This window comes from Salminus brasiliensis, chromosome 13 (genome assembly GCF_030463535.1).
Source record: "Salminus brasiliensis chromosome 13, fSalBra1.hap2, whole genome shotgun sequence".
NCBI classification, from domain to species: Eukaryota; Metazoa; Chordata; class Actinopteri; order Characiformes; family Bryconidae; genus Salminus; species Salminus brasiliensis.
In genome coordinates this window covers 8,291,584-8,316,962 of record NC_132890.1, presented here as the reverse complement: position 1 = coordinate 8,316,962, position 25,379 = coordinate 8,291,584, and the positions used below count along the sequence as shown (strand labels likewise).

At 45.0% G+C, this 25,379-nt stretch overlaps 2 protein-coding genes across 2 annotated transcripts in view; one reads left to right on the top strand and one right to left on the bottom strand.

The window, feature by feature from the left end:
• Nucleotides 1–944: 944 nt before the first annotated feature.
• cry1b (cryptochrome circadian regulator 1b) lies at nucleotides 945–12,879 on the bottom strand. Its single transcript, XM_072694546.1, has 13 exons — nucleotides 12,158–12,879; nucleotides 8,725–8,833; nucleotides 8,181–8,323; nucleotides 7,133–7,317; nucleotides 6,954–7,042; nucleotides 5,990–6,130; nucleotides 5,504–5,815; nucleotides 4,990–5,141; nucleotides 3,993–4,195; nucleotides 3,094–3,186; nucleotides 2,588–2,689; nucleotides 2,334–2,390; nucleotides 945–2,091 (listed from the first exon to the last, which is right to left on the bottom strand). Exons 1-13 carry the CDS (start codon nucleotides 12,313–12,315, stop codon nucleotides 2,006–2,008), a joined length of 1,830 nt encoding a protein of 609 aa, XP_072550647.1. The 5' UTR covers nucleotides 12,316–12,879; the 3' UTR covers nucleotides 945–2,005.
• A 5,699-nt stretch (nucleotides 12,880–18,578) lies between these two features.
• The window catches only part of btbd11b (BTB (POZ) domain containing 11b), an 89,196-nt gene continuing 82,395 nt past the window's right edge, over nucleotides 18,579–25,379 (top strand). The window contains exon 1 of the mRNA XM_072695545.1: nucleotides 18,579–19,688. Within this exon, the coding sequence (XP_072551646.1) occupies nucleotides 18,740–19,688 (949 nt within the window). The 5' untranslated portion in view covers nucleotides 18,579–18,739. The remainder of the gene's footprint in view (nucleotides 19,689–25,379) is intronic.

The window sequence follows — 25,379 nt, the reverse complement described above, 5'->3', positions numbered from 1 at the left end:
CCACTGACTGGAACAGGGAGAATGGCGTCTCTGTCGGTGCCACTCTGGGCCAAAACCCTGTTACTGCACTCTGAAACTTTGGTGGAGCTGCAGAAGACCTCTCACGAAAACGGCCGTGACATGTTTGTGTAAAATCCTGTAAAAAAAAAAAAAAAAAAAAACTCCCACAGTCTTAATCCACACACTTCTTTCACATCAGAGGCTGTGTCTGTATCTCTCAGCTTGTAAAATGCACATTCAGAACTGTTCAATGGGGGGAGCTTGAAGTGGGATTTGCTTTTACTGCAGTGGTGTAAACGTAAAATACAGTCCACAACTATAGGGGGAGCCCAGGAGCTAGAAATACCAATTCCTGCATAATACTGGCCTGAGCCTTAAAGCCTAGCTATACATTTTCATTTTCTACAGCAAACTATGATTTCAGGCACTATGTTTTTCCATTATGGCACAATAACTACTAATTATATTGCTAACATTATTATTAACATAAAATTATTATTATTATTAATACCATATAAATTATTATTAATACTCGTGCCCCAGTACAAGTAGTTGTTTAGAAACACCCCTGCCAGGAGAGTTGAGGCTGCAGCAATAGGGGGCAATTTCCAAAAGTATACATTTGATTTCATATGAAATATTAGTGCTCAACACTATGGTCTTTGGGGTGTATGCATATCACAATGTTCTGAGAACATCCCTAGTGAATATACTCATACCCTGTAGGTAAAACAGCACACTGAAAGATTCCTCCCATCAAAAACTCCTAAGAAGGTCATTTCGAGTTGCAGCCAATGGCAAGAGACAAATCTAATCCAAGTCAAATCTAATCACTGAAGCCATTGTGGTGTTCAAAGGTGACACCAATCATTCATTTATGATCAGCTCCCCACATTTCAACGAACATGGCTTTCAACATTTTAAAAAAAGAGCCTCACAGCGACTGAACAACAGGTCTAATGTTTATGATTTAATGGAGATTTATAAAGAGCACATACCAATAATCCAAAAACAAACTGGTATCGCTTTCCATATAAAAAAATAACAGTAGGTCTGTAACTAAGCAAGAAAGAAAAGTCATATATACAGAGGTATGCTGACTGCAGTACTTACAGTACATGCATATTTATATTTATATATATATATACACACACACAGCAGGCTGTACTGTCCCTGTAGTTGTACAAAAACCGACTATAATGGGCTCTTAAGCCATGCACTTCTTTGATAAACATCATCTTTGCTTTGTATAAAAATAAGGAGTGGGGTCACTTTCGTCACATGATTCAGTTCTAATTCTAATGAGCGCATAAAACATTACACAAAACGTCAGCTTTGAGTTTCAGATTTTTAGAAATTCAAGTTTAACATCAAATTGTCAGAAATTTTGCCATTTTTATAAATTTGCATTATAGCTTCGTATTCAAATGCGACTTGAATAAAACCCTGCTGACTTGGCACATGACCACCATTTACTTTTCCAGTTGGAAAATTTGAGCTCTACCTCATTGTGCTATTTTTACACTCAAAACAGGACTCTCATAAATGGGGCAGATACAGAAACATGAAAAAAGACGGCGTATGCAGAACTCTCAGATTTGCATACAAACAAGGAGACAAATATGCATGAAATATCGGAGTGCATGAATGCCAACATGAGCTGCTGAACGATCCATAAACCTTGCAAACACAAACAGACATCGTCTTGGACAGTTGAAACAAACACGAATCAAACACTGTACATACTTACAGTGCTGTAAATACACACAGTAGGTCACTGTGCACAGCTTATGAACTGGTTTAGTTTCCATGTCACATGTACCAAAGCATAAGCTTAATAAGCACTACATGTGGAACAGCACTATGGCCTAGCATAGAGGAGAAACTTTGAGGTGGACGAAGTGATGGGAGCAAGAAAGATTGAGGGGTACTTTTAAGGAACTTCAGTCGTGTCCGGTTGCTGGCCTGAGGAGAGATGGGCAAGGAGACATCTCTGTAAGGGTGACTAGTTACTGTTCTGTCTCTGAATCTTGCACCCATTGCTTGACGCTGGGTCCTCACTGTGTCGCTTCATAGCGCCTGTTCCTCTCCCTGAAAAAAGACAGATAAATAAAATTAAATAAATACATACAGTAATATGCAACAAGCTAATTTATGCAACAAGATCATTCCAGCTTATAAGTGTTGGGAAGCACACTATATGGACACGGCTATGCATGGTTTTTACTTCTCTACAGGAACTAGACAAGCTGTGTGTGTATGCCCACTTGCATTCATTATTAGAAGGGGTGTCCACAAACATTTGGACATTGTGTTTGCAGTGTTTGGCTCACCTCGTGTTTGCTTGGAGTCTTGTCTGTAAGATCCAGCTCTAGCAGGTCCTGAGAAACCTTTAATAGGAGAGAAATAGCAGTGATTCAGTCTCATCTTCTCCTTGCTAGTTCTCGGTTGGACAGTTTAATGCTGCTGCTGTCATGGATGACAAATTAAATATTTATTATTATTATTATTATTAAAATAAATAAAAATAGCAAACAACCCCTTGTTCTACTGTGCATAAACTATACAGAGCAGCTTCGGTACTCACCTATGTGTGGCTGGGCACTAGTGCCAGGTTGTTGGTCACTATGGGAACAAGACCGTGTACTTGCTGACAAATCTTCTCCAGGGTTGGCTGGGGTCAAGTGTCCTGGAAGACAGGGGGAGACAAACACACTTAAAGCCAGACAGGATATGAACCAGTTTAAATAGACACAACAAACTCCTTTCAGCTAAACAGCACCATGTCTGGCTTGCTCATTCACACTACGTCATTCACGCTTCATGAATGCAGGATATGGAAGGAACACACAAGCGTGCGGAGTCAGAATGTCTGAGCAGCTGCGGAGGATTCAGATTTTAATGGGTTTTTGAAGTTGACTGGTTTATGATGATCCCTGCAGATCGCAGGTCAATTCCATTCAGAACCCAGGCTTGAGCTCTTTTACTGCAACTAAACACAATCTAGCAGTCTGCTATTTTATAACCCCCCTCAGTGACATCATTCACCTCCCTGTGTAGTGGTGGAGGAACAGCTTTGAGCAGTGAAAGTACCTGCAGCACTGCTCTCCTGTGCACGGTCTCCAGAACCTGCTCCTCCACCATCGCAGTTGCCACTGGAGTTAGACGGCACAGTAGCCAGAAGCCCTGGGATAAAGAAAGGTTTATGATTAAAATAAGATTTATGATGAAAAACAATGTCAAAATTAGATCCATAACATGTTCTATTTATGCAGATGAAGGTCAACTTCGAGGTGCTCAGTTCACACTTGAAGTTATTCCAGTATGTATGCGCTACATGCTATGCGCTATGCATGCGGCTACGTCCCTAAGCAACTTCCATATCGGAGTATCTTTGTGCTAAGGTGCTTAAGAAACTAGTCTTATATACATACAGTTAAAGTTAAACATACACTATACTGACACAAGTATTGGGACACCTGCTCATGAACATTTTTTTCTGAAATCAAGGGTATCAAGGGTTTATCCTGTTTGTTTTGGAGTACATATCTCTACTGGCCAGGGAAGAAGGCTTTTTACTTTATTTTAAACATTGCAGTGAGAATTTCATTGCAATTAGTGACAGCGTTAGTGAGGTCAGGATGTTGGATGATCACCACCACACCTCATCCCAAACTCGTCCCAGAAGTATTGGCTGGAGCACTGTTATTCCAGGTAACAGACTTTATACCCTTCTAGCCCACACCAGGCAATTTATCTGCTCCAGAGAGTCCTAGTCCTACTTAAATGTTCTTCAAACATAAATCACTTTTACCAAAATGGTTCTTTATAAAACCACAAGTGGTTCTTCTATGGCATCACTCACAAAGAACCTTTAGTGGCGCCTTTATTTGTAAGAGTGTAAATGAACTGATATAGATTATAATGCCTTTAACTCTTAATATGACTTTGTTACTTATGTTTAACTGTTCAACTATATGCTTGATGCTTACCAAGCCCCCTGTAGCAGGACAGCTGCTGGTAGATCTGTTTCATGCGCTCAATGTTTATTCTGCTGGCCTCAGCATGGTTGACCATGGGCTTGGGGTAGTGCACCCCGATGATGCACTTGGCGAGCTTCTGCACACCCTCTGGTGCGTTCCAAGGATCATAAATGTATTTGGCAGGAAAGCCCCTCAATACGGGTAGGTATCGACTGTAAACAGGGGAACAAAGATCAGATGAATATTAACATCTTGCTCTGCACTTTCATTAAGTTATGAACCACAGATTTCAAACATAGCTAATGCAAAGTGACTAATGGCTAATGGTAAATACAACCAATCAGGGCCCAGTTTCCCAAAAACATCTTTGTATTAAGAGGGTGCTCAGTGTGATGCTCGCTTGACCATTTAACAAACCATCTTTTTACTAAGGTGCTTTTGGGAAATATAGTCTTCACAAACACAGTTAAACATACACTATATGGACAAAAGTATTGGGACACCTGCTCCTTGACTGTTTCTTCTAAAATCAAGGACATTAAAACAAGACTTATGTTGGAGTGTCTCTACTGTCCAGGGAATGTTTTCTACTAGATTTTGGTGCATTGCTGTGAGATTTGATTGCATTCAACAACAAGAGCGTTAGGATGAGGTCAGGATGTTGGATGATCACCACCCCACCTCATCCCTAACTGCCCATCTCATCCCAAAAGCGTTGGATAATTTCAGAGAACACTGCTCCACAGCTCAATGCTGGGGGCTTTATACCCTTCTAGCCCATGTCTGGCATTAGGCATGGTGCTATTAGGTTCACATTCATTAGGATCTAGTCTAAGACCTCTCCAAGGGGACTAGGCAAGTTGTGTGTGTGCATATGAAAAGCTTGCACATGTGTGTCAGCAATTGGTCCAACTTAAGTAGCTGAATGAAGTCATTAGAAGGGGTGTCCACAAACATTTGAAAATATGGTGTAAATAAGGTAATAATGCTGGTAGAGAGCTGCTACCGTATGTAGTCTCCATTGGGGTCGGTGCGGCGGCCAAAACCCACTGGGCAGTAGCAGTGGAAGAACTGCTGGAAAAACGAACTACAGGAGAGCCACATCCAGCTGCCTGCATTCACACTCCAGTCTGCATCCAACAACAGCTCCTCAAACACCTGAATCATACACACATACACACAAGATTAGTACCCACAACCGAGATCAAATTATAGAATTTCCCACAATACAGCGTTGTGTAGCATTTTTACCCTAAAATAACAGCTTCACAATCATTATGATGCTCTACTGCATGTAATAGAGAGTATAGCATCTTTATCTTTTCCAACTGAACTACGTAACTTGCAAAGAGAACTGTGTAACCCCAGTCATATGTGTAATATCTCTCAGCTTGTCCAGAAAATGTATCCTTTAGGGAAAATACAGCAGGAAATACCAATTCTCCATAATGCTAATTTAACTGTCTTCAAAACCTCTACTGACAAATAGTCATGAACATGCCAAATAAATCTCTTTCTACCTTCATGCCCTCCTCCCAGCTGATCCACAGGTCTCCTCTGGTGAGAAAACAGGCGATAGCATGCCGGGCCAGGTGGTGAATCCAACCCTCTTGCCTCAGCTGGGTCATGATGGCATCGATCCAGGGGAAGCCCGTCCTGCCCTCCGCCCACTTGGCCAATGCCTCTGGGTTCCGGTCCCAGGGAATCTGCACGCAGATTGGATTGCCCTCCATCTTGTCAAAGCATGGGTTGTTGGTGGCAGCTGTGTAGAAAAACTCTCGCCACAGTAGCTGGCCGTAGAGCGACAGTGGAGGTAAACTGTTTTTCTTCACCTGAAATGAAGAGAAGCACGTAGACAGAGCCTGAGATGTTGTCTACTAAAACAATACTGACAGTCTAATTTGGCAACTTGTGTCCTGAGGCATTAGCAAGATTAGCCCTACAGCGGCATCTTTTTTAAGTACCCTTCAAATAATAAATGAACCTGAGTCTGTTCTTCTACTCACCTTTCTGTAGAGGTCTGTGAGTTTGAAGTAAAAGTGTCTGCAGGAGAGGCAGCCGAAGCGAAGGTAAGGGCTCAGGCCTGTGGGGCTGGCCAGTAAGGAGTTGGCATTCATCCTGGGACGCTCAAAGTTAGCCACCCATGCCTGCACAAAATCAGATGTAACAAAATAAAGTGGCTACACAGAGTGAGGCTAATTATCTTGATTTGAAACTCTCTGTACACCAATGCTCAGATAAAGTGGCAGGTCTAGCTTGTACGACACCCTGGGCAAACCCCTCTTTAGTACCCTGATGGTTAGAGGTGCGCTTCCTTGAAGACGTGGGGATATGGTACACAACAGGCACATGAGCACAAGACTTGACAAAGACTGATCAAAACAAAGAGCTACAGAGTCTGTACAACCTGGCAACAATAACAAGAGGGGCGGGGCTAGAAACTGATCATACCTAAGCCGTTCAGAAAATGTCTGGAGAATCAGGTCCGGACATTAACCGGAGTTGTCATTTCACAAATGTAGCGTACAGCAAGATATTCTGTGTGTGTACTACAGAAATTGTTCCATGTGGTTTAGGCAAAGAGGCATGGCAGAATGCAAAAAAGGATACTGCAGAAATAGCAGTGATAATGCTGTCAACAACACGCCTACTGTGAATTCTCCAGAAAATGACCTGCTCTATTCACACACAGCCTTACTCGGACATTACCCAGACTTTGTGCTAGGTGGCTGGCAGGATTAAGTCTGAGTAATGTCCAGTACAACTGATTCAGACATTACCTCTGGGCAAACTTCTAGGTTACAGTGCATGTCTGAAAGGGGCTTTAGACTACTAAGCATTTTCAATGCACTCAAAACACTACTCTATATAATCTGAGTGAAACACAGATCATTGTGATCTAATGTCTCTATAAACCCGCTGTTATACACTCTGAAAGCTAGAATTATTTGAGTCTAAACTCCTCCTCACCTTCCTCTCCAAGTGTCTCTCCAGACGAGTCAGAGCCTCTGTCTCTCCTCCAGGCCACACGGCAGACGACAGACCCTCCGTCTCAAAGCCTACAACACAATGACAAAGATCAAACAATCGAATACCAACTACAAGCACTCTTAGACAGGCTTTTCCACACAGACAGCACACAGTCTTACCAAGCTCCTCCAGTGAGGGCACACCAAACTTCTCATCATGGTCATCACCGATAGGTGTAGCACACCTGCCCATAATCTCAGCAGTAATGGTCTCTGCTGGGGTTTCCACAGCATCCATTCTGCTGATGAGCGTCTGGTACCGTTTGTAGGTGAGCGGAGACTGTCCTCCATTCAGCTCAATGATCCTAATATATACACATGAGAGGGAGAGAGAGGGAGACACACTATGTCATATAACCCTGTTAAGGTCTTTCTGCAGCAGAACAATGGAAAGGACAACAAGGACCATCACTGGCTACAAACAGGCTGGAATTCTGCTTGCGGAGGGGAACCTAAACAGAGCTAATGAGTGGAATCTGATTTTAGAATTCAGCCATGGTGAAATGCCCCACACTGAGGACACAACCCACTGACAGTGTCTCAACTCTGCAGGACCTCCTGGATAGTCCCAGATCAATGAGGCATTTGAGAATAATTAAGCAATTACTGAGGCATCTGTATTACCAAGGCCCTCCAGTGCCTCAATCTGCCTTCATTTAGGCAATAAATGTTTTGAGAAAGTGTGATTGTTAATCAAATAGTTCTGGTAAGCCACCATAAACTGATCAAATTAAATGTCTCAAGTCAAACTTTATGTGAAGACCTTTGGGAGGCTTGGTAAGGAAGCTTCAGGACCTCCATCAGTTTGTTGAAAGCAGTAACAGAAGAGGACGGTAGCTGATGTCTTCCTGTCCTTCATCTACTACATGCATCGATAGACAGATGTACTTAATGGACCCCCAAGGAAAACGTCCGGTGCCACAGCAGCTCAGAAGTGCATATTTTCAGTGACACTACTAAGCTACTGTGTATTATGCAACTCAATATTGTTAAGTGGCTTCCATCCCTTTATGAGAGTCTTCAATACCTTTGGGAAGGTCATATGAATATTACACACTGTTCCTTGCTGTGTCACATTCATTAAGCACCAAGCTCCAGGCTCAGCACCAGCTCTGGCAGAAATCAGAGTGTGTGAGTCAAGCCATATGGCACTGCAAAGCACGCTTACTTGTCCAGATCGTAGAGTGTGTGGGATATTCTGACGGTGACCTCCACCCCTGCTTCACTGGCCAGCTTCTTAATGGCCGTGTCCCGCTCCTTTCCAAAGGGTTCGGAGTCATACTCGTACGACAGACGGGTGATCTTCCACTCCTGCGGCGAGAGAGAATGAGGGAGTCAAACATTAGGCAGAGTCTCTGCCACCCACACATCTTTGCTAAGGACCTGCAGCTTTTCTCATACAGAATCAATCACTCACTAGTTTATCCTGCAGCACTGACAAGTAAGGTCAGCGTTAGTGAAGTCAGGATGTTAGATGATCACCATCGCACCTCAACCACAACTTATCCCAAAAGTACTGGTGGAGCACCATCATTCCACAGAACATAGCTCCACTGCTCCACAGCTCAATGCTGGGGGGCTTTATACCCCTCTAACCCAGATGACAGGCAGCATGACAAGATTTGAGGATTTAACATGATAACTTTGTGCCTTATATCCATAGATCTCAAATGAGCAATGAACTGTAAATATATGGACACGTTTCCAGTTACCTTGAATAGCCTGGGAAAGACATCAGTGGGCTGACCTCTGATGACAAACAAGCGGGAGTTGAGTTTGCGTAGGCTGGCATCCAGGTCCTCCAGACATTGCAGTAAAAACCTGCAAAAGGAGAAGGCCAAAAGACATTAGCACTCATGGACTCATGTTTGTCCATTAGATTTTTCCATGTACTAATAAAAATGACCCAAAAATATTACATTGTGTTGCGAAACACAGTTCTAACAGCATCATAAAGTTCGCCGATGATACAACTGTGCTGGGTCTCATCAGCAAAGGCGACGAGTCAGCATACAGAGAGGAGGTGCAGCAGCTGACAGACTGGTGTACAGTCAACAACCTTCACTGGAATGTAGAGAAGACCAAGGAAATGGTTGACTTCAGGAAATCAAGACCGGACCACTCTCCGCTTAACATCAACGGCTCCTCTGTGGAGATCGTTAAGAGCACCAAGTTCCTTGGTGTCCACCTAGCGGAGAACCTCACCTGGTCCCTGAACACCAGCTCTACAGCCAAGAAAGCCCAACAGCGTCTCTACTCCCTCCGGAAGCTGAGAAAGGCCCGTCTCCCTCCACCCATCCTCACCCTCTTCTATAGGGGAACCATAGAGAGCATCCTAAGCAGCTGCATCACTGCCTGGTTTGGGACCTGCACAGCCTCTGACCGCAAGTCCCTCCAACGCATTGTGAGGACACCTGAGAAGATCATCGGAGTCTCTCTCCCCTCCGTCATGGACATTTACACCACCCGCTGCATCCGCAAAGCAACCAGCATTGTGGATGACTCCACCCACCCTTCACACAGTCTGTTCTCCCTCCTGCCATCAGGAAGAAGGTACCGCAGCATCCGGTCCAACACGACCAGACTCTGCAATAGCTTCTTCCCCCAAGCCATCAGACTCCTCAACACAACTCAACTCCTGAACTGATATCTTACACTCTCCCTCTCTCTCTCTCTCTCTCTCTCTCTCTCTCTCTCTCTCTCTCTCTCTCTCTTTCCAACCATTTATCCCAGGTAACATGGGAAGCATTTTTTGCACAAGCATTTGCACTGATAACGTTACTACCTCACTGGACTTTATTTATCGCACATTGCACAACTTGCACACTACAGTCATTATTTATTATCCTCTGTCTGTACCGTGTTGTCTGTCCGCACTTGTTTGTTTGTGTTGCACTTGTGTTTTGTATGCACTGTCTATGTTGCACCATGGTCCGGGAGGAACGTTGTTTCGTTTCACTGTGTACTCTGTATGTAGTTGAAATGACAATAAACCCACTTGACTTGACATGATTCATTTTGTCTTGACTAATGTCATTCAAACAAATATCTGATGGGTTTAGTAATGCGCCAGCACAATGTGCAACAGGTTCTGAATAGGTTAAGACCACCAGAGTGGTCCAGCGGAATAAGGCACTGTCACTACGACCAGAGGATCGCTAGTTCAACTCCTGGTCATGCTGCTAGCCATCAGCAGCCGGGGCCAGTGTGTCTGCTGGCTGGTGCATCGGAACTGGGTACACGGCCACAGTTGCCATGTGGCGTTGCATCAGCGGCAGTTCGGAAAAGGCGCCGATGACTGGCTGTGTGCATGTCGGAGGAGGCATGTGTCGGTCTTCACTTTTCCAGTGTCAGGAACATTGCATGTGATGGGTGGGATTTCAATTCCTCCCAGAGTAGTTATTAATTATGTATTACCTTAATAATAATAATAATAAAAAATGTGACTAAATATTAAGATTGCAGTTTAAGTGTTTAATCACATCAATGTGGCATTTGCAAAACAATGCAACGACTGAAGCCATCTAACACACAAGCTGCCTTAATTTAGGAGACAAATCTCTCAAATCCCCCCAAACGAAAGTGAACTACAGTCAGCATATGGTTCTGGCAAGCCACCAAAAAAACCCCATAAAGATTATTATGTACTTAATATTAATGTTGATTCAAATTTCAAGTGAACCTCCGAGGTGACCTTCACTGTGTAGAACGACCCGGAATGACTTTCCTTCAAGCTAGACTCAGATATCGGGCACAATTAGACCCATAAGGTCTAAATCCTGTCTGAGCTGGAGCTGTTACTCTCCCGGCCTATCAGAGGCATCAGAACGAGACTGGGTCAGCAGGACAGAATCCAGTCCAGTCTGTCTGAAGCCTTTCCACAGACGTCTGATCCACTCTAACCTGACTCGGCTAGGACACACAGTGGCATAGGGCATATTTACTATGACTCACTGGGTGTTACGCATTACTATGGCCTTCTTTCTGGATTCAGGTGTGCCGTACACCTCATAGATCCTTAACTCATGACTTTAACCTGAACAACCTAAAAAAGGAGGACCAATCTAGGCCAGATTTTGTAACCTGTACAACTCAAAGATGATTCAGTACCCCACACAAAGAGATGAACTTGTCAGATTTCCAGGAGGGCCGCCCCATTTCATTCAATACAAAGCCGTTACGCCCACACATTCGAGGAACCAGCAGCACTGTTTCATACAGTAGCTTCAGGGATCCATCATATCAGGTGAGGAGAACCTGATAGCACTTTGAATAGGACACTCTGAAGCTTGACCTACTGTAGTACAGTGTGTGTGTGCTCTGCACAAAGTTTCTGAGGGAGTGGTGTCTTTGAGCACAGCTGCCTCGTAACTCTGGCTACCATAAGAGCCACAGCAGCAGCAGCAGCACTGTTCAGAGGAGGAGGGAAAGTAGGTCAGAGCTGACAGGGGAATGTGATAACTGCCTCTGCTGACACACTGACCCAGATCCGGCCGCCCTGCGCCAAGGCGGGAGATGTGGGGACGCTTGACGTTACATCATCACAAAGCTACCAAGCCAAGCCTCCCACGAGGATCTACCATCATGCAGGCAGACTATTCTTAAACAAGGACATGTCTTTGCAACTGAGCGTGCACTGACCTGCTGTTGGGTCACACAGAATTGAAGTGTGCTTTCATAATGTGCTTAATAACACACCTATCCGCAACCAAAGGTTAACCTGGGATAGAGGTGGTGGAGTTTCTTTAGTAATAGAGGCCTAGGTCACCCCAAAAGCCCATGTATTGTCTGATCAGCTACATCTGAAGGTGGCAAACAGTGGAAATTACATTTAGCAGACCTGTCCCTGCCATCCACATAAAGGAAGCTCAGGCACAATCCAAGATCCAAGGCCAATTTGACAGTATGAGCTTGGTATGATAACCTAACCTCAACAGTCTGTTCAGAGGCTTGACTGCTAAGATAGATACAACAAGCCTTGTCCAGGGGTGACACATCTACAATTACAGAGAGTAGCAGGCCATGCTGGCCCCACCAGTTACAGCCACTACTCTACACCTTGCAACCCCCATACTTTCCCCTTATGTCTCTTCCTAATTTGGCAGAGAAGAGCACGTGCTAGCTGGCTGAGACCAACTTACTCACCTCCATCTATTGATCCCAACGTTGGACGAGCCTGCAAACCAGGGGTCCAGTATGTAAACGCAGCGCAGGGTGTCCGCCCCCGCCATGGAGTCCAGGAGTGATGGGTTGTCATGCAGCCGCAAGCCTTTCCTGAACCAGTGGACCGTGTTTACCACCATTACTCCCAGTTATCGCTGTGCAGTGCAGTAAATTGGCTGGCTGTGAAAACAGCAACAATTCACCAGGATCCCCCGCGTTGGATTTGGAGTATCTAATAAGCAGTCAGAAGGTCAACAGGTCGACTCAATTCAACCCGGATTCAATCCGGATTCAACCTGATTCAATTCGGATTCAATTCGGATTCAACCCGGATTCAACCCGGATTCAACCCTGCTCAAGAAACACTTTTCCCATGTTGATGTTTGTAAGACCAAATCCCCTTAAAAATAAAAGTCAGAAGTCCAAACTTCATCCAATAGTGAAAACTACTAAACGTCTTCCTCGTCGTTTCTTCAAAACACAGGAACGGTTGCCAGGCTACAGCGCAGGGTAACGCGCAGATAGCTAGCGCTAGCTAGGTTAACGAAACGTCTTAACCAGACAGCGTTAAAAGCCCATATAAGCACGTATAACATATAGAGGTCGTCGAAATCGGCTCCAAGTGGTTGCTTTGGTTCGGTTCGTCCAGCTGAGCCCGGTCTCTAACCCTCCGTGCTCCGTCCCGGCCGCTCTCAGTTGCCCTTTTGTGAATGTCAGCGTTAATTCAGCCCCTCACTGGCTCCGCCCACACCACCGACTCGCCGAAGCTGATTGGTCCGGATCACTCACATACGCAACGCGCGGTCACGTTTTCATGGTGTGGACAGTGTGCTGACATAATACACCCACAAACGGCATTGAGTAACGTTTCATTTAATGGACGAAACAAAGGTATATTAATTATTAGACACTTTAATAATTTACTTTTAATAATTAACTGATCAGCGCGTAAATAAACAATACGTGTAGGCAGGCTTATTTAGGCGTGTTAGTCGATTCTGCAGTTTGATTGGACGGAGATAGAGTACCCGGATGGACACATGAACTAAGGTAAGAGGGTGGATGGCCATGCTCAGACTCGTGTTTGTTGGGACAGAGAGGGTACACGCTGTCTTTGTGGGGGAAATATAATTTTCATAAGGGCTTTTTAATAAATCAGAAGACATCAGCTGACTGATATTACCACAGGGTTCATTTTAAGTGCTTCATTATTATTAGTAATATGGGGTGTATACATTGGCATAAAGGGGTAATACACTGGTTATAACGACCATTCATTATCTTACACTGAGTAAAACAACTACAGAGGGGTGGTGGTTCCCTCTTTTTCAGTTGCATTGATTATAGCAATAATGAAATCAAGAATTCTGAACCACAGTGAAATTAAACCACCATGAATTAATGTTTTTCATATGAGCTGTAATACCATTGTCTCTAAAAATTGTTAATGTTTAAGAATTAAAAACATAACTTTACTCAGAACATCAGCATTCACCCATACAGCACAGCAACCTCACTTCCAGATCAGCACAGTCTCTCTCTCTTTCCCATTCCTCTGTTATGTCTCTTGACCAATTTAAAGCCATGTCCACCTTTCTTCCACTAAAACAAACAAACAAACAAACAAAAAAAAATCCCCATTCAGTTTATTGATCAGCAATGCAAAACAATCTTAAATGAAGCACTTGTCAACAGGTCCATTTTTCTAAGAGGGGTGTCAATGGTGTCTTGGGGCCCTTAAGCCACTAGAGGGCCCCACAAATATGTAGTTTCGTTTCTGCATGGTTTTGAAATTCCTTTCTGATCAAAATGAATTAGGCCTTTAAAGCCTAATGTTCCGAAACTGTCCTGCTCATAATCAGAAACTGCAAACATGGAAACCTGTAACATGCACAATGACTTGCCAAAACATTAAATTCTGATTGCCTCTCTAAAACATTGGGCTGGTCTTCCTTGTGGGGTTTTGCTTGTATGCAGTGGTCAGTACTTACCAAAAATTGAAAAAAAAGACAGGACATAAAGGATTCTGCAAGATACCACAAGAAGCCTTCAGAGGTCTTGTGGAGTCAGTGCCTCGAATGGTCAGATCTGTTGTGTCGGCTCTCAGTATTAGTCAGGTGGTACTAATGTTATGGCTGATTGGTGTAGTTTGCAAATTGTATGTTACTGCATTAAAGCTCTGTAAGCTGGCTGGATGCACTCAACACTGCTGGGCTAAAACCAACCCATTTTAAGTCTTTCCCAAAATCCAGCACTGTTTATAGCAACCCAGATTACTAAAAACAGGACACACACTGGTCAATCTGACCCAGACATGTAGGGTTTCATAAATGCTGGGTCATAAGAGAGCTAACCAAGTATATGGTTACTGTGAGCCAGCACTGGGTTGTTTTTAACTACTAATGTTTTTTATTTTTATTATAAAAAGGTCTTTATTTTTTAATTGAATTAAGTATTTATTAGTCTAACAAGATGCTTAACAGAAATACTGCTTAATAACGACACACTTAAAACTGATAATTTATATAAAGTCTAGTCTAACCAAGTTCGTTTGGCTAGCTAGCACGCTAGATTAGATGACAAAGACAACCATGTCCCTACTCACTCATTAGTGTTGGACATGGAGTTTGGGCCTCCGCCTATAACCCATTCGTGTAGTGAACACACACTGAGTAACAATGAGCACACATTCTTGGAGCAGTGGGCAGCTATCTCTGCAGTGCCTGGGGAGCCATGCTCAAGGGCCCAACAGTGGCAGCATGCCGTACCCGGGTATCGAACCCACAACCCTGTCATCAATAGCCCGGAGCTCTAACCGCTGAGCCACCACTGCCCACCTTTATTTTAAGCTGCCTAGGTAACTCAGCTGGTAGGCCATAATATTAGTCAACTGCAATACAATTATTACACAGATCTGATATACTGATATTAGTGTTTTATATACATTTTCAGCTATGAATGGATAAATATTGTAAAACGGGTTGCAACTAGCAGAGATGGACAATGAGTAGGACAATGTAAACAACAACAGGCTAGCTAACTTCCTAGCAAGCCAACATTAGCTGATCCTGTCAGTCCTACATTAGCAGCTCAGTAATATAGAGTTTATAATGTTGTTTTATTTGAAATAAAACACACGTTTATTAGTTTTAATAGTTTTAGTATAAAAGCATGGTAAAATCAAGCTGCTAATTATTTTGAAGAAGTTCTTTAGGTGCTGTTACTATACGATACGATACTTTTATTGTCATTGCACAATGTACAACGAAATTGAGCAGCAATCCTTAAGGTGCTTAAACATACAATATATAACACAACTAAAAAAACAAAAATATACACACAAATTTACACAGTGGATGTTGAAAATATATACAATATAATTACAGATATTGCACAATGCTGACCAGTAATCCATTGGCTGGGTTATGGCTGTGCCTCATTCAGTAACGCAGCATCTGGGCTCAGTGGCAGTCTCTAGACCATTTTAAAGGGGGGGGGGGGCATAGGGGGTCCAAGCGTGTTCTGAGAGGGGCACTACCCCCCAGAACTGCCACTGTCTGGGCTACACAAATATTACCCAGAAACAACCCAGAAAAATGACCCAACAGGTTTAACCCAGGTGAGTCTGGTTAAGCCTTCATGTCTACTAACCTATGCTTACACTGTATAACCGTATAACTGGGGCAGTGGTGGACTGGGGCAGTGGTGGCTCAGCGGTTAGAGCGCCGGGATATCGATAACAGGGTTGTGGGTTCGATTCCCGGGCTCGGCAAGCTGCCACTGTTGGGCCCTTGAGCAAGGCCCTTTACCCTCTCTGCTCCCCGGGCGCTGGAGTTGGCTGCCCACCGCTCTGGGTGTGTGTGTGTACTCACTGCCCCTAACACGTGTGTGTGTGTGTGTGAGTGTGTTCACTACCAGATGGGTTAAATGTGGAGGACACATTTCGCTGTACAGTCCACACTGTACAGTGACGAATACGTGCACCTTTATCCTTTATCCTTTAACCAAATGAACAAGCCACTGTAAAGGCAGCTGTAACTATGTAGGGCATGCCAGTGAACACTAGATGGCAGACTACTATCAAAAACTGAATCCTGTGTGCAACCCATGTTATGTAAAGAAGGAAAAGGCACATAAAGCATTAATAAATCATGCATTATATGAGAAAGTGTAATAACTAGGTTAAGCAGGCTGTCTAAGTTCATTATCATTCATTGTTGCATATTAATGCTCGACTAAGCAGCTACTTTTGAGTGGAATTCACTGAAAACTTCTTCAAACAAACATCTTCAATAGGATAAAAAAAAAAAAACTTTCCCAAGTCCAGTTTGGGATGTGAGCACTCCTGCATGATACACTGCATTCTCCACAGACTGAAACCATCAGAAGACCCTGATAATAGCCTGAACACTGCATGCCTTTTAACGCTTCAGGCTGTCTCCAACAGCTTAACATCTGAATACTTAGTTCTGATCTTTAGCTCCATCCAAGAGACATGAATGACCTTCACAGGCATGAATCCCCCATTCAGGGCAGTGCTACATTATGCATGCCATTCATTATTAATGAGCAGGTGTCTTGTTTCCTACAGCTCCATTTCTGGACAAGACAGGTGTTCATGTGATCCCTGCTATTTCTCTGCAAACATATGCTGCTCTCCGTGGGCCAGTGGATTTAGAGCATATAGATCCAGCTTATATTCCTCCCCATACAAATTCACTTACAGTGGAAGTATAGACCATCCCTGCCCAAGCCTCTCTTGACTTCTCTGCAGTCCGTTCGGCAAGACTTCACACAGTCTCCCTGGACAAATGTATGGTAATTGAAGAGAACGTGTTCTCTTCAGTTCACTGAAACAGATATTCGCATGTCGATGTTATGAATATTTCCAAAAAAGTGCAAATTCAGAAAGAATTCTGACTCCAGGGTGCCAGTGGAAGTAGGTCGGTGGGAGGTCTGAGCTGAGCTTTTAAAGATCTCCAACTGAATGGAGGTAATAAAACATCATTCAGAGCTGTTTCACTTTTCCCCAAGTCGACTGATTCAGATGTGCACTCCTGTCTCAGGATCTGTGAGATGGATGTGTGCAGCACTGCCCAGATGGGCTCTGTTTTTTTTTTTTTTTTTTTTTTGATCCACCCGTATTCAGCATAACCCCACCTCCTACGCGAGGATTGGCCTAGTGGTATCCTGCCTCCTGCACAATGTACGCAAAACAACAGTGGAGGTATTTTAAAAACAATCATGTCTCATTCATGTCTCATTTACAATACAGCAAACTGTCAATACGGTAAAAATGAACTGTAGTAATACTAGAATATTGATATTTTAAATATATATATATATATATATACGTTTGTAATTTATTGACTTTTTGACTATTAACCTGTAGTAAGCTAGTAATTCAAGGAATTTGCTGTAAGAATCCTCTCCTGAAGTAATGACAAAAGTATTGGGACGTCTGCTCATTCATTGTTTCTTTTAAAATCAAGGTTTATCCTGCTTTTGTTGGAGTAACGGTCTAAATAACTAAATTAACTAAATTCTGGACCATTGCTGTGAAGATCTGATTGAATTCAGCAACAAGAGCGTTAGTGGGTTCAGGATGTTGGACAAAGGTATTGCATGGAGCACCAACCATCATTCCAGAGAACACAGTTCCACTGCTCCACAGCTCAATGCTGGCATTAGGCCCGGTGCCAGGGAGTCCTATTGTATTGGCAACACTTCTCTAGAGGAGGTCCACAAACTGTAAGGGGAAACGCATTTGCAGATCTGTGCCAGCAACAGGTGCAACTTAAAGCAGCTGAATGCATTCATTACAAAGGGTGTCCACAAACATTTGGACACGTAGTTTATCAGGTCAAAATCCAGAATGCTGCCCAGGCTTTCTGTAGCTGCCCACATCAGGTACACGACTCTGACACTGGCTGGCAATGGCAATGGTCAACGGTGCTCGGCTTGACCCATCATCTCTCAGGACGCATGGAGACCACACATCCAGACCGCTCCCTGTCCCGGCTCAGAGGTGGTGGAACAAGCCCCTCCTGAGTGTCTGAACAGTGGAGACTTGCCACACTTGCCATCATCTGAGAATGTAGGAGTAGGTTCACTGTGGGAGGGGTGGGGGTGTTGGGGGGTGTGTGTTGCTCCCCTGCACCTGAAATGATGCCCTATACAGCTCGGGTCTGAGCAACGGTAACTAAGAGTGGGCGGAGTTGCCTGCCATTGTGGGCGTGGCTGGTCTGAATACGGGTGGAACAGAAACCGACGCGGCCCCTCCTCCTTCAGCTGCTTTACTACAGCGCGTTTGCTGCGGTGCAGTGAGTGAGCCACACACACACACACACACACACACACACACACACACAAACAGACACACACACACGTATACACACAGACACTCGCCGCTGCTCTCTCGAAGTTGCAGGCGATCAACACAAACACTTCGGGGGTTTCCTTCACTTTCCTGCAGCCCGCAGGAGGATTTCCTCTTCCTCTCTTTACTGGGCTGAACTTTCCTCCTCGCGGCGGATGAGCTCGTGGGCAGCATGAAGCCGCGCTATGGCGAAGCGGGGTAAATCCGTGGCGAGGACGCTGGAGGATCTCACGCTCGACTCGGGCTACGGCGGAGCCGCCGACTCGTTCAGGTCGTCCAACTTGTCCCTGTGCTGCTCGGAGGCGCACGCGCCCCACGCGCACGGCTGCAGTAGCAGCAGCGGCAGCGGCGGCGGCGGCGGCGGCGGCGGCGGCGGCGACGACTGCTGTTGGCACGTGACCGGCGGCGCGCGCGGCAGCCTGGAGGACGGGGCGCCGCGCGGTGCGCTGGCCGTCGCCGACGACGACGCTGCCGCCGCCGCCGCCGCCGAGACGCTGGAGTGCTGCGGCCACTGCGCGCGGCTTCCGGAGCTCGAGGACGTGCCCTGGAGCCTCGGCGACGTGGAGCGCGCGCTGCAGCGCGACGAGGCGTGGAGGCATGCGTACGCGAACGCGAGCGCGCCCCCGGCGCTCCTCGCCAGGCTCTCGGCGCTGGTGAGCCGCGCGCTGGCGCGGATCGCGCGGGAGGCGCGCCGCCTGAGCGCGCGCTACGCCAAATGCACGCGCTACGAGGTGCAGAGCGCCGCGCGCATCGTGCTCTCGTGGACGCTGTCGGCTAGGTGCGCGGCCGCGGCGCTCGGCGCGCTCTCGCTCTACAGCATGAGCACGGAGGACGGGCACAGCCGCGGCAAGTCCGAGCGCTGCGGGCTCGCGCTCTCCGTGGGCCACTTCTTCCGCTGGATGGTGGAGAGCAGCGTGGCCGTGAGGGTCCACGAGCACGCGGCCATCTACCTGACCGCGTGCGTGGAGAGGCTCTTCTGCGAGGTGTTCAGCCGCGCGCTCCGGGACGTGGGGAAAGACAACGGGGTGCCCGCGTTCACGCTGGAGGCCTTCGAGCAGGCCATTAACAATGACTCGGAGTTATACGGCCTGATGCAGCCCTACCAGCACCTCATCTGTGGGAAGAATGCCAGCGGTAAGTCACCTACTCAGAGAGGGGGACTCTCCTACTCTCCTACTGCAGCAACAGGTTGCACCGAGCACACTCTGTTGACCCCTAGTGAATGGGTTAGTATGCCAGCAGTCACCATGAGGGCAGTAGAAAAAGAGCTGCGAGGTCCCAAACATCACCTAACAGCGACAACAACATGAATAAAGGCCCCCAGTAAAGCTGAAGGTGAAGGACAGCACACACACCTGTAGGAAGCACAGCTCCAGCTCCAGCTCCAGCATGTGTGCTGATTTCTCCAGTCAAACACATCTATAAACCTGCAGTTAACAGATATCAGTAGAATCAGGTTCTTCAAAGGTTCCTTAAACCTTGTATCTCCAAAATGTAAACATGGACGTCAGTGTAAAACGATTGAAAGTTGAAAGTCTGTTTATCATAAAATTTGGATGATGCCAAACTGGAGATACAGCAGAGCCATAAAAGCTCAAAGAACCATTTGAACAAATAAACACTTGATGGTTCTTATCTTAGGTTGGAAAACCTGTTGCACAGTCCTTTAAAGAACCTTTGCAAATGGCTCTGAATAGCCCTTATAGCTTACACACCCATTCAAGGGCGCTGCCAGGGACTTTGGCCCCCAGGAAAGATATTACACTGGGCTCCAAAACTCAGAACAATCCTGCTAAAATACCCAGTCAATACATTTTTAGGGGCTCTGTCAGTCACAGGCCCTTAGAATTGCCCTAACCTCCGCCCCCTATACGGCACCTCTGCACCCATACAGCTATATTCACATTCTAGGCCTATGTGAGCATACTGTCAATTCCCCAACAAAAACATGCAGCTTCCATACAACTTTACAGGAGGTAAAATATGAGTTTCCCTTATTGCAAATTAACAAAGCAAACATATAAATATAAGAACCTTAAGATCACTTCTATTGGCCCATTCCTTTGGAAACGTTCTCACAGTGTAGGGTAAGGTGGAGCAGGTGTGAAAACAAGACCAGGCAAGCCTAGTTTTCCCGACCTGCCATCAGCTGCAAAGCGTTTGTCACACAGGCGTCACTGATACTTCAGTAATGGGAAAGCAGGCGATCATGTGCTTCCATAATATACAGTCCTCTCACTAGAAGACCTCATTTAGACTTGAAAAATGGCATAAAATGTGACATCTATTTCGTATCATACAAACCAATGCAGTCAGCTTACAGCACAGACTGTGAAATACCCATACACACACACCTCTGCACTTTGTCATCACCATACCTCATCACATTCCGTACTGAGCGCTGCACCAGCACTACAAAATGAAGGCCTTACCGGAGAAGGCAAAAATGATCATAACTGTGAATGGAAGTCAATGTAGAATAAGAGTTTAGGTTCAAACCATGGAGAAAACTGGTTTGACAAAATTGGAGATATGTGTTTTTCATTGGACAGCAGTGATGTGCTCCATGTTTGCATGTTTACACCATGCATAGTCAATGCAATCTGCATAATCTTGTGTCTTGTGCTGCACCACGGGCGAGGAAGAGTGTAATTCTGCTGTAATTCTGTGGAGTCTAGTTCTAGTCATTCCACCTTGCCTAAAAATGGACACCAGGTTTTTCCTCAGGGCCCAAAAATATAAACCATAGATTAAAATCACAGGATCAAACAAACATGATGTATTTTCTGAAGTCATTGTATTTATTTTTTTTTGGTTTAAGTGGTGTGAAACAAGGCAGGGCAAAAGAAAGTAGCAGTGACATCAGAGGAAAAAAACACCTGCATGTTTCACCCACACTGTTTCCGCAGGCCTCCTCTCACTACCAGTAAACCAGTTTTGAAAGTTGCTGTGTTTTGCATGAATTTTAAGGATGCACTATGTGTTGTGGGCGATCTAATGAACTGTTACTGATTTCTGTATCAGCATTAGAAGTTGACCCAAAGTTGGCTGTGTATGGCAGGTAGATACAGTAGATGCAATACTGCCCTTGTGTTCAGTCAGTCAGACCAAAGGGTAAAGGGCTCTTCTTGGAAAAGAAAAGATATATACAGCGCTGTACAAAACCTCAAAGCTGTTCACTGAGGGTGTCTAATCCACTTGTACCATCAGCACAACACACACTACTAACACACCATGTCAGTATCACTGCAGTTCTGAGAACGACCTGCCGCCCAAATAATAGCTGCTCAATACTGGTCAGTCTTGTAAGGTCCTGATCATTGAAGAACAGGATAAAAGGAGACTAACAGCAGGCTACAGTCTGTGATTCTAGAACTACACAGTGCTCCTGTATGGTAAGTGGAGCCGATATAATGGACAAAGTGTGTAGAAATAAGGAGGTGGTGTTAATGTTATGGCTGATCAGTATATATACAAAGTCTCAAGTATGCTCCTGTACCCCTCCTGTTTGTTCATGCATGCTGCCTGTATGTAGGACACAATCTGCATCGCGCCAAAGTGTTGACGGACCTTGCAAGTAACCCTGCTATTACGTTTATCCAACTAAATGATCTTTCAGGCCGATCGCCCAGGCACTGACATCATCTGTGTACATTACTTCAGCCCGCATGAGGATGTTTGGGCCAAAGTCCAAGGAGGCAGAGGCTCAAGCTTCTGGGATACCACAGACTCTCCCAGTTTTGCCGTCAGCGATGGAATTTGAGTTTGTGGGACTCTACCACATGGTTTGAGTGCTTAAGCGATTATGTGCCTATTGTTATGATTGTCTCATTTCAGTGGAGTGACCGCAGAGGATGGTTTGTGGAGCTGTTTTTTAAATCACCAAGCGCAGCTGAGCACTGGTAATGTTCACAAACGTGACGTCGGGGCTTCAGAGCGCATTTCAAGCAGACCTCAATCTTTCATTTGGTGCTTGGTCTGACATACCATGGAAATGCCAGTGACTCAGTGTCCGCAAGGATTATGGCTCACATCTCTGTGTCAAGAGGCCTGTGGTTTTCCCTCTTGTGGAGGATGACATAATCGAGTGATGCTCCCTCCAGTCAAGCACCCATTCTTGGCTAACCTTCCTGCTAATCTTGCGCAACACTCATGTCTGCTAACATAATGTGATCTTGGGGACGCAGCTGATGCCATAGTATTTATATATCTCCAGGCTAGCAGTGACGACTGCTGATGAGACCTTTTTATTTTTCTACTGACATCTGACTTTGCATCAGCGGCAGGGCTATTGGGGGTGTGTGCTAGTCTTACATTTGCATCAGTGCTTGAGAATATGCACACAAATATAACGTCAGTGTCATACAGTATGTTTTATTAATTTACTGGGTTGAATTTCTTGAGACGCTCCGGACAGCCAGCTCCTTCTTATATGGTTGGATATATTTTATAAGGTCTAGATCAATAGAAATGGCCTAAAATGGAATGAACTGCAGTCTCAGTACATCATCATTCATTTTAATTATCAATTATCAATGTCCTTATTTCCTCATATAAAGTTATTTAGTTATGAGGGTGACAATAATATAAAAATGACCTTGCTTTATATGGATAATCACCAATACCGAACCTACAGAGGCATCTAGTGAAACCCATTGATTGTCAATAGGGTCTGGCTTGGAGAAAACCTAAGGTGAATTTTAGCTGGATACATATTCAGGCCTATTTACCACCCTGTTATTTTGCCTCAGGATGAAACATGCTCAGCTTTTATTGGTTTGTTTACCGCTCTACGAAGAGCTCACAGAGCCCACATTTTATAGCACACGCCTTATAGCATATGTCTTACCAGACAGTGTAGCTGTCCTCTTGTTGTGTCCTCCTACTACACTGTAAGCAAGCTTAAGAGATTGTAGGCAGGTTAGCTTTAAGCCTTGCCCTCACTCGCCTCCCTGGGTTTTGCTTTCTCGAGTCTTACTGGTGAAAAAAATAAGCCAATGCTTTCCCCACTGATGTGGGTTCACCTGAGGTTCAGCCCAGTTTGTTTTTAAGGGAGCGGATGATGGAGAGATGAGATGGTAAATAGCAAGTGCTAGCTTTTAGCCTAGCAAAAGGTTTGCCACCGCTGCTTACGCTTTGTTGCGAGCCACGTTTGAGCTCCGACTTCTGTGGACACAGGAAAAATGGTCAGTGGTTCCTGTAGCAACCCATATTCCCATATCTAGCAGAGCCTGGAGGTGATTACTGCTCTGCATTACCAATAAACACCATATTCTCCTGAAGTCACCCTCACGTTTGACAGTTTTCCCAGCTTTGACAAGCTTTGGCTCTGTCTAGTCTAGTTCTTGTAGATAAGTATTGCCAATATAATAGGACTCTCTGGAGCAGATAAACATGAATCCATTGGCACCGTGCCTAATGCCAGGCGTGAGCTAGAGGAGTACAAAGCCCAGCAGAATTGAGGTGCGGAGCAGTGGAAGTGTGTTCTCTGGAATGATGGATGATGCTCTATTCAATACTTTTGGGATCAGTTGGGGAGTTGGGAATAAATGAGGTGGGGTGATGATTGTCCAACATCCCTTCTTCCAAAATCTAATAGAAAGCCTTCATCCCTGGACAGTAGAGACAGTTACTTAACAAAATCAGGGTAAACTCTTTTCAATACCCTTTAATTTGAAATGGAACAACAAATGAGCAGGTGTCCCAATACTTTTGTCCATTTTAAGGCAAACAAAAATGCTTCTTCTTTGGAAGCTTTGTTCATTAGATCTACATCAGAGATGTACAGTATAAAATAGGCGTTACCAAGAAGAGCCACAGAGCTTATCACAGATTTAGTGCAATGCAGTGGTGGCTGCTAACCCAGGCATTTCAAATGTGCTCTGACATTCCTCCAAGTAGAAGTTAAACTGATTACAGCTTCAGCCACTCTTTACTGCGCTGATGGATGGAACCACTGCTGCACACTTCCAGTGGCCAAGGATTTACATACTGTAATAAACAAGTTATGCAGAGATTCTCCCTAAGGACCACTGGAGGATGGTGGTGGGGGGTGGTTATGACCCTCACTTCTCTTTTTGCTTCTGAAATCAGATCATATTTGAAATCGTTGGACGCAGATACCCACAGTGCAATGAGCTCATAGCTTTGTGTGAATGAGTGTTACTGTGTTCAGCAGCTGAAATGAATATGCATTGATGTTTAAAATGTGGCCTGTAATGGAACATGTAGGCTTCCTCCACCTCGCTGCAGTGTATGTGGGGGCTGAGGTGCAGCTGCAGAGGTAGGCAGCTTAGTGTAACAGGTCTATTGTGGAGCTGTGTCTGCTCTGTGCCAAGCACTGAAGGGTGTGTGTGTATATGTGTGTGTGTGTGCGTCCAGGCATGATACAGCCCTGTGGTCGTACCAGGCTGCCCCAGCACATTATAGAGTCAGTAAGAACTGTTGATGTCAGTGAAAGCATGTGGCCATAAGTGTCTACATATCCAGCAATTTACAGGAAACTCATTTTACAGATATGCAGCTGAGAGCAGCGCACATATCCAAGTACAGTCTTGTATTCTCAATAAAGGCGTAGCTACAATGGGGTGGGGGTGCCTGCTGGGCCAAGGCAATCCCCCAGATATCTGACTTCTAAAAAGAAATGAAAATCAATGAAAATGTTACCAAATATAATTTGCAGTGAATTTTGGTGAATATATTGGATGAGAGGGCTAACAAACACCTATACCAGTAATTATACCAATTGGCTCTGAAACAATTGAAGCCCCTCCCTAGCTACAGCAATGGAACTGGGAAGTGAGCTGTTGCACTTTTGTATAATTT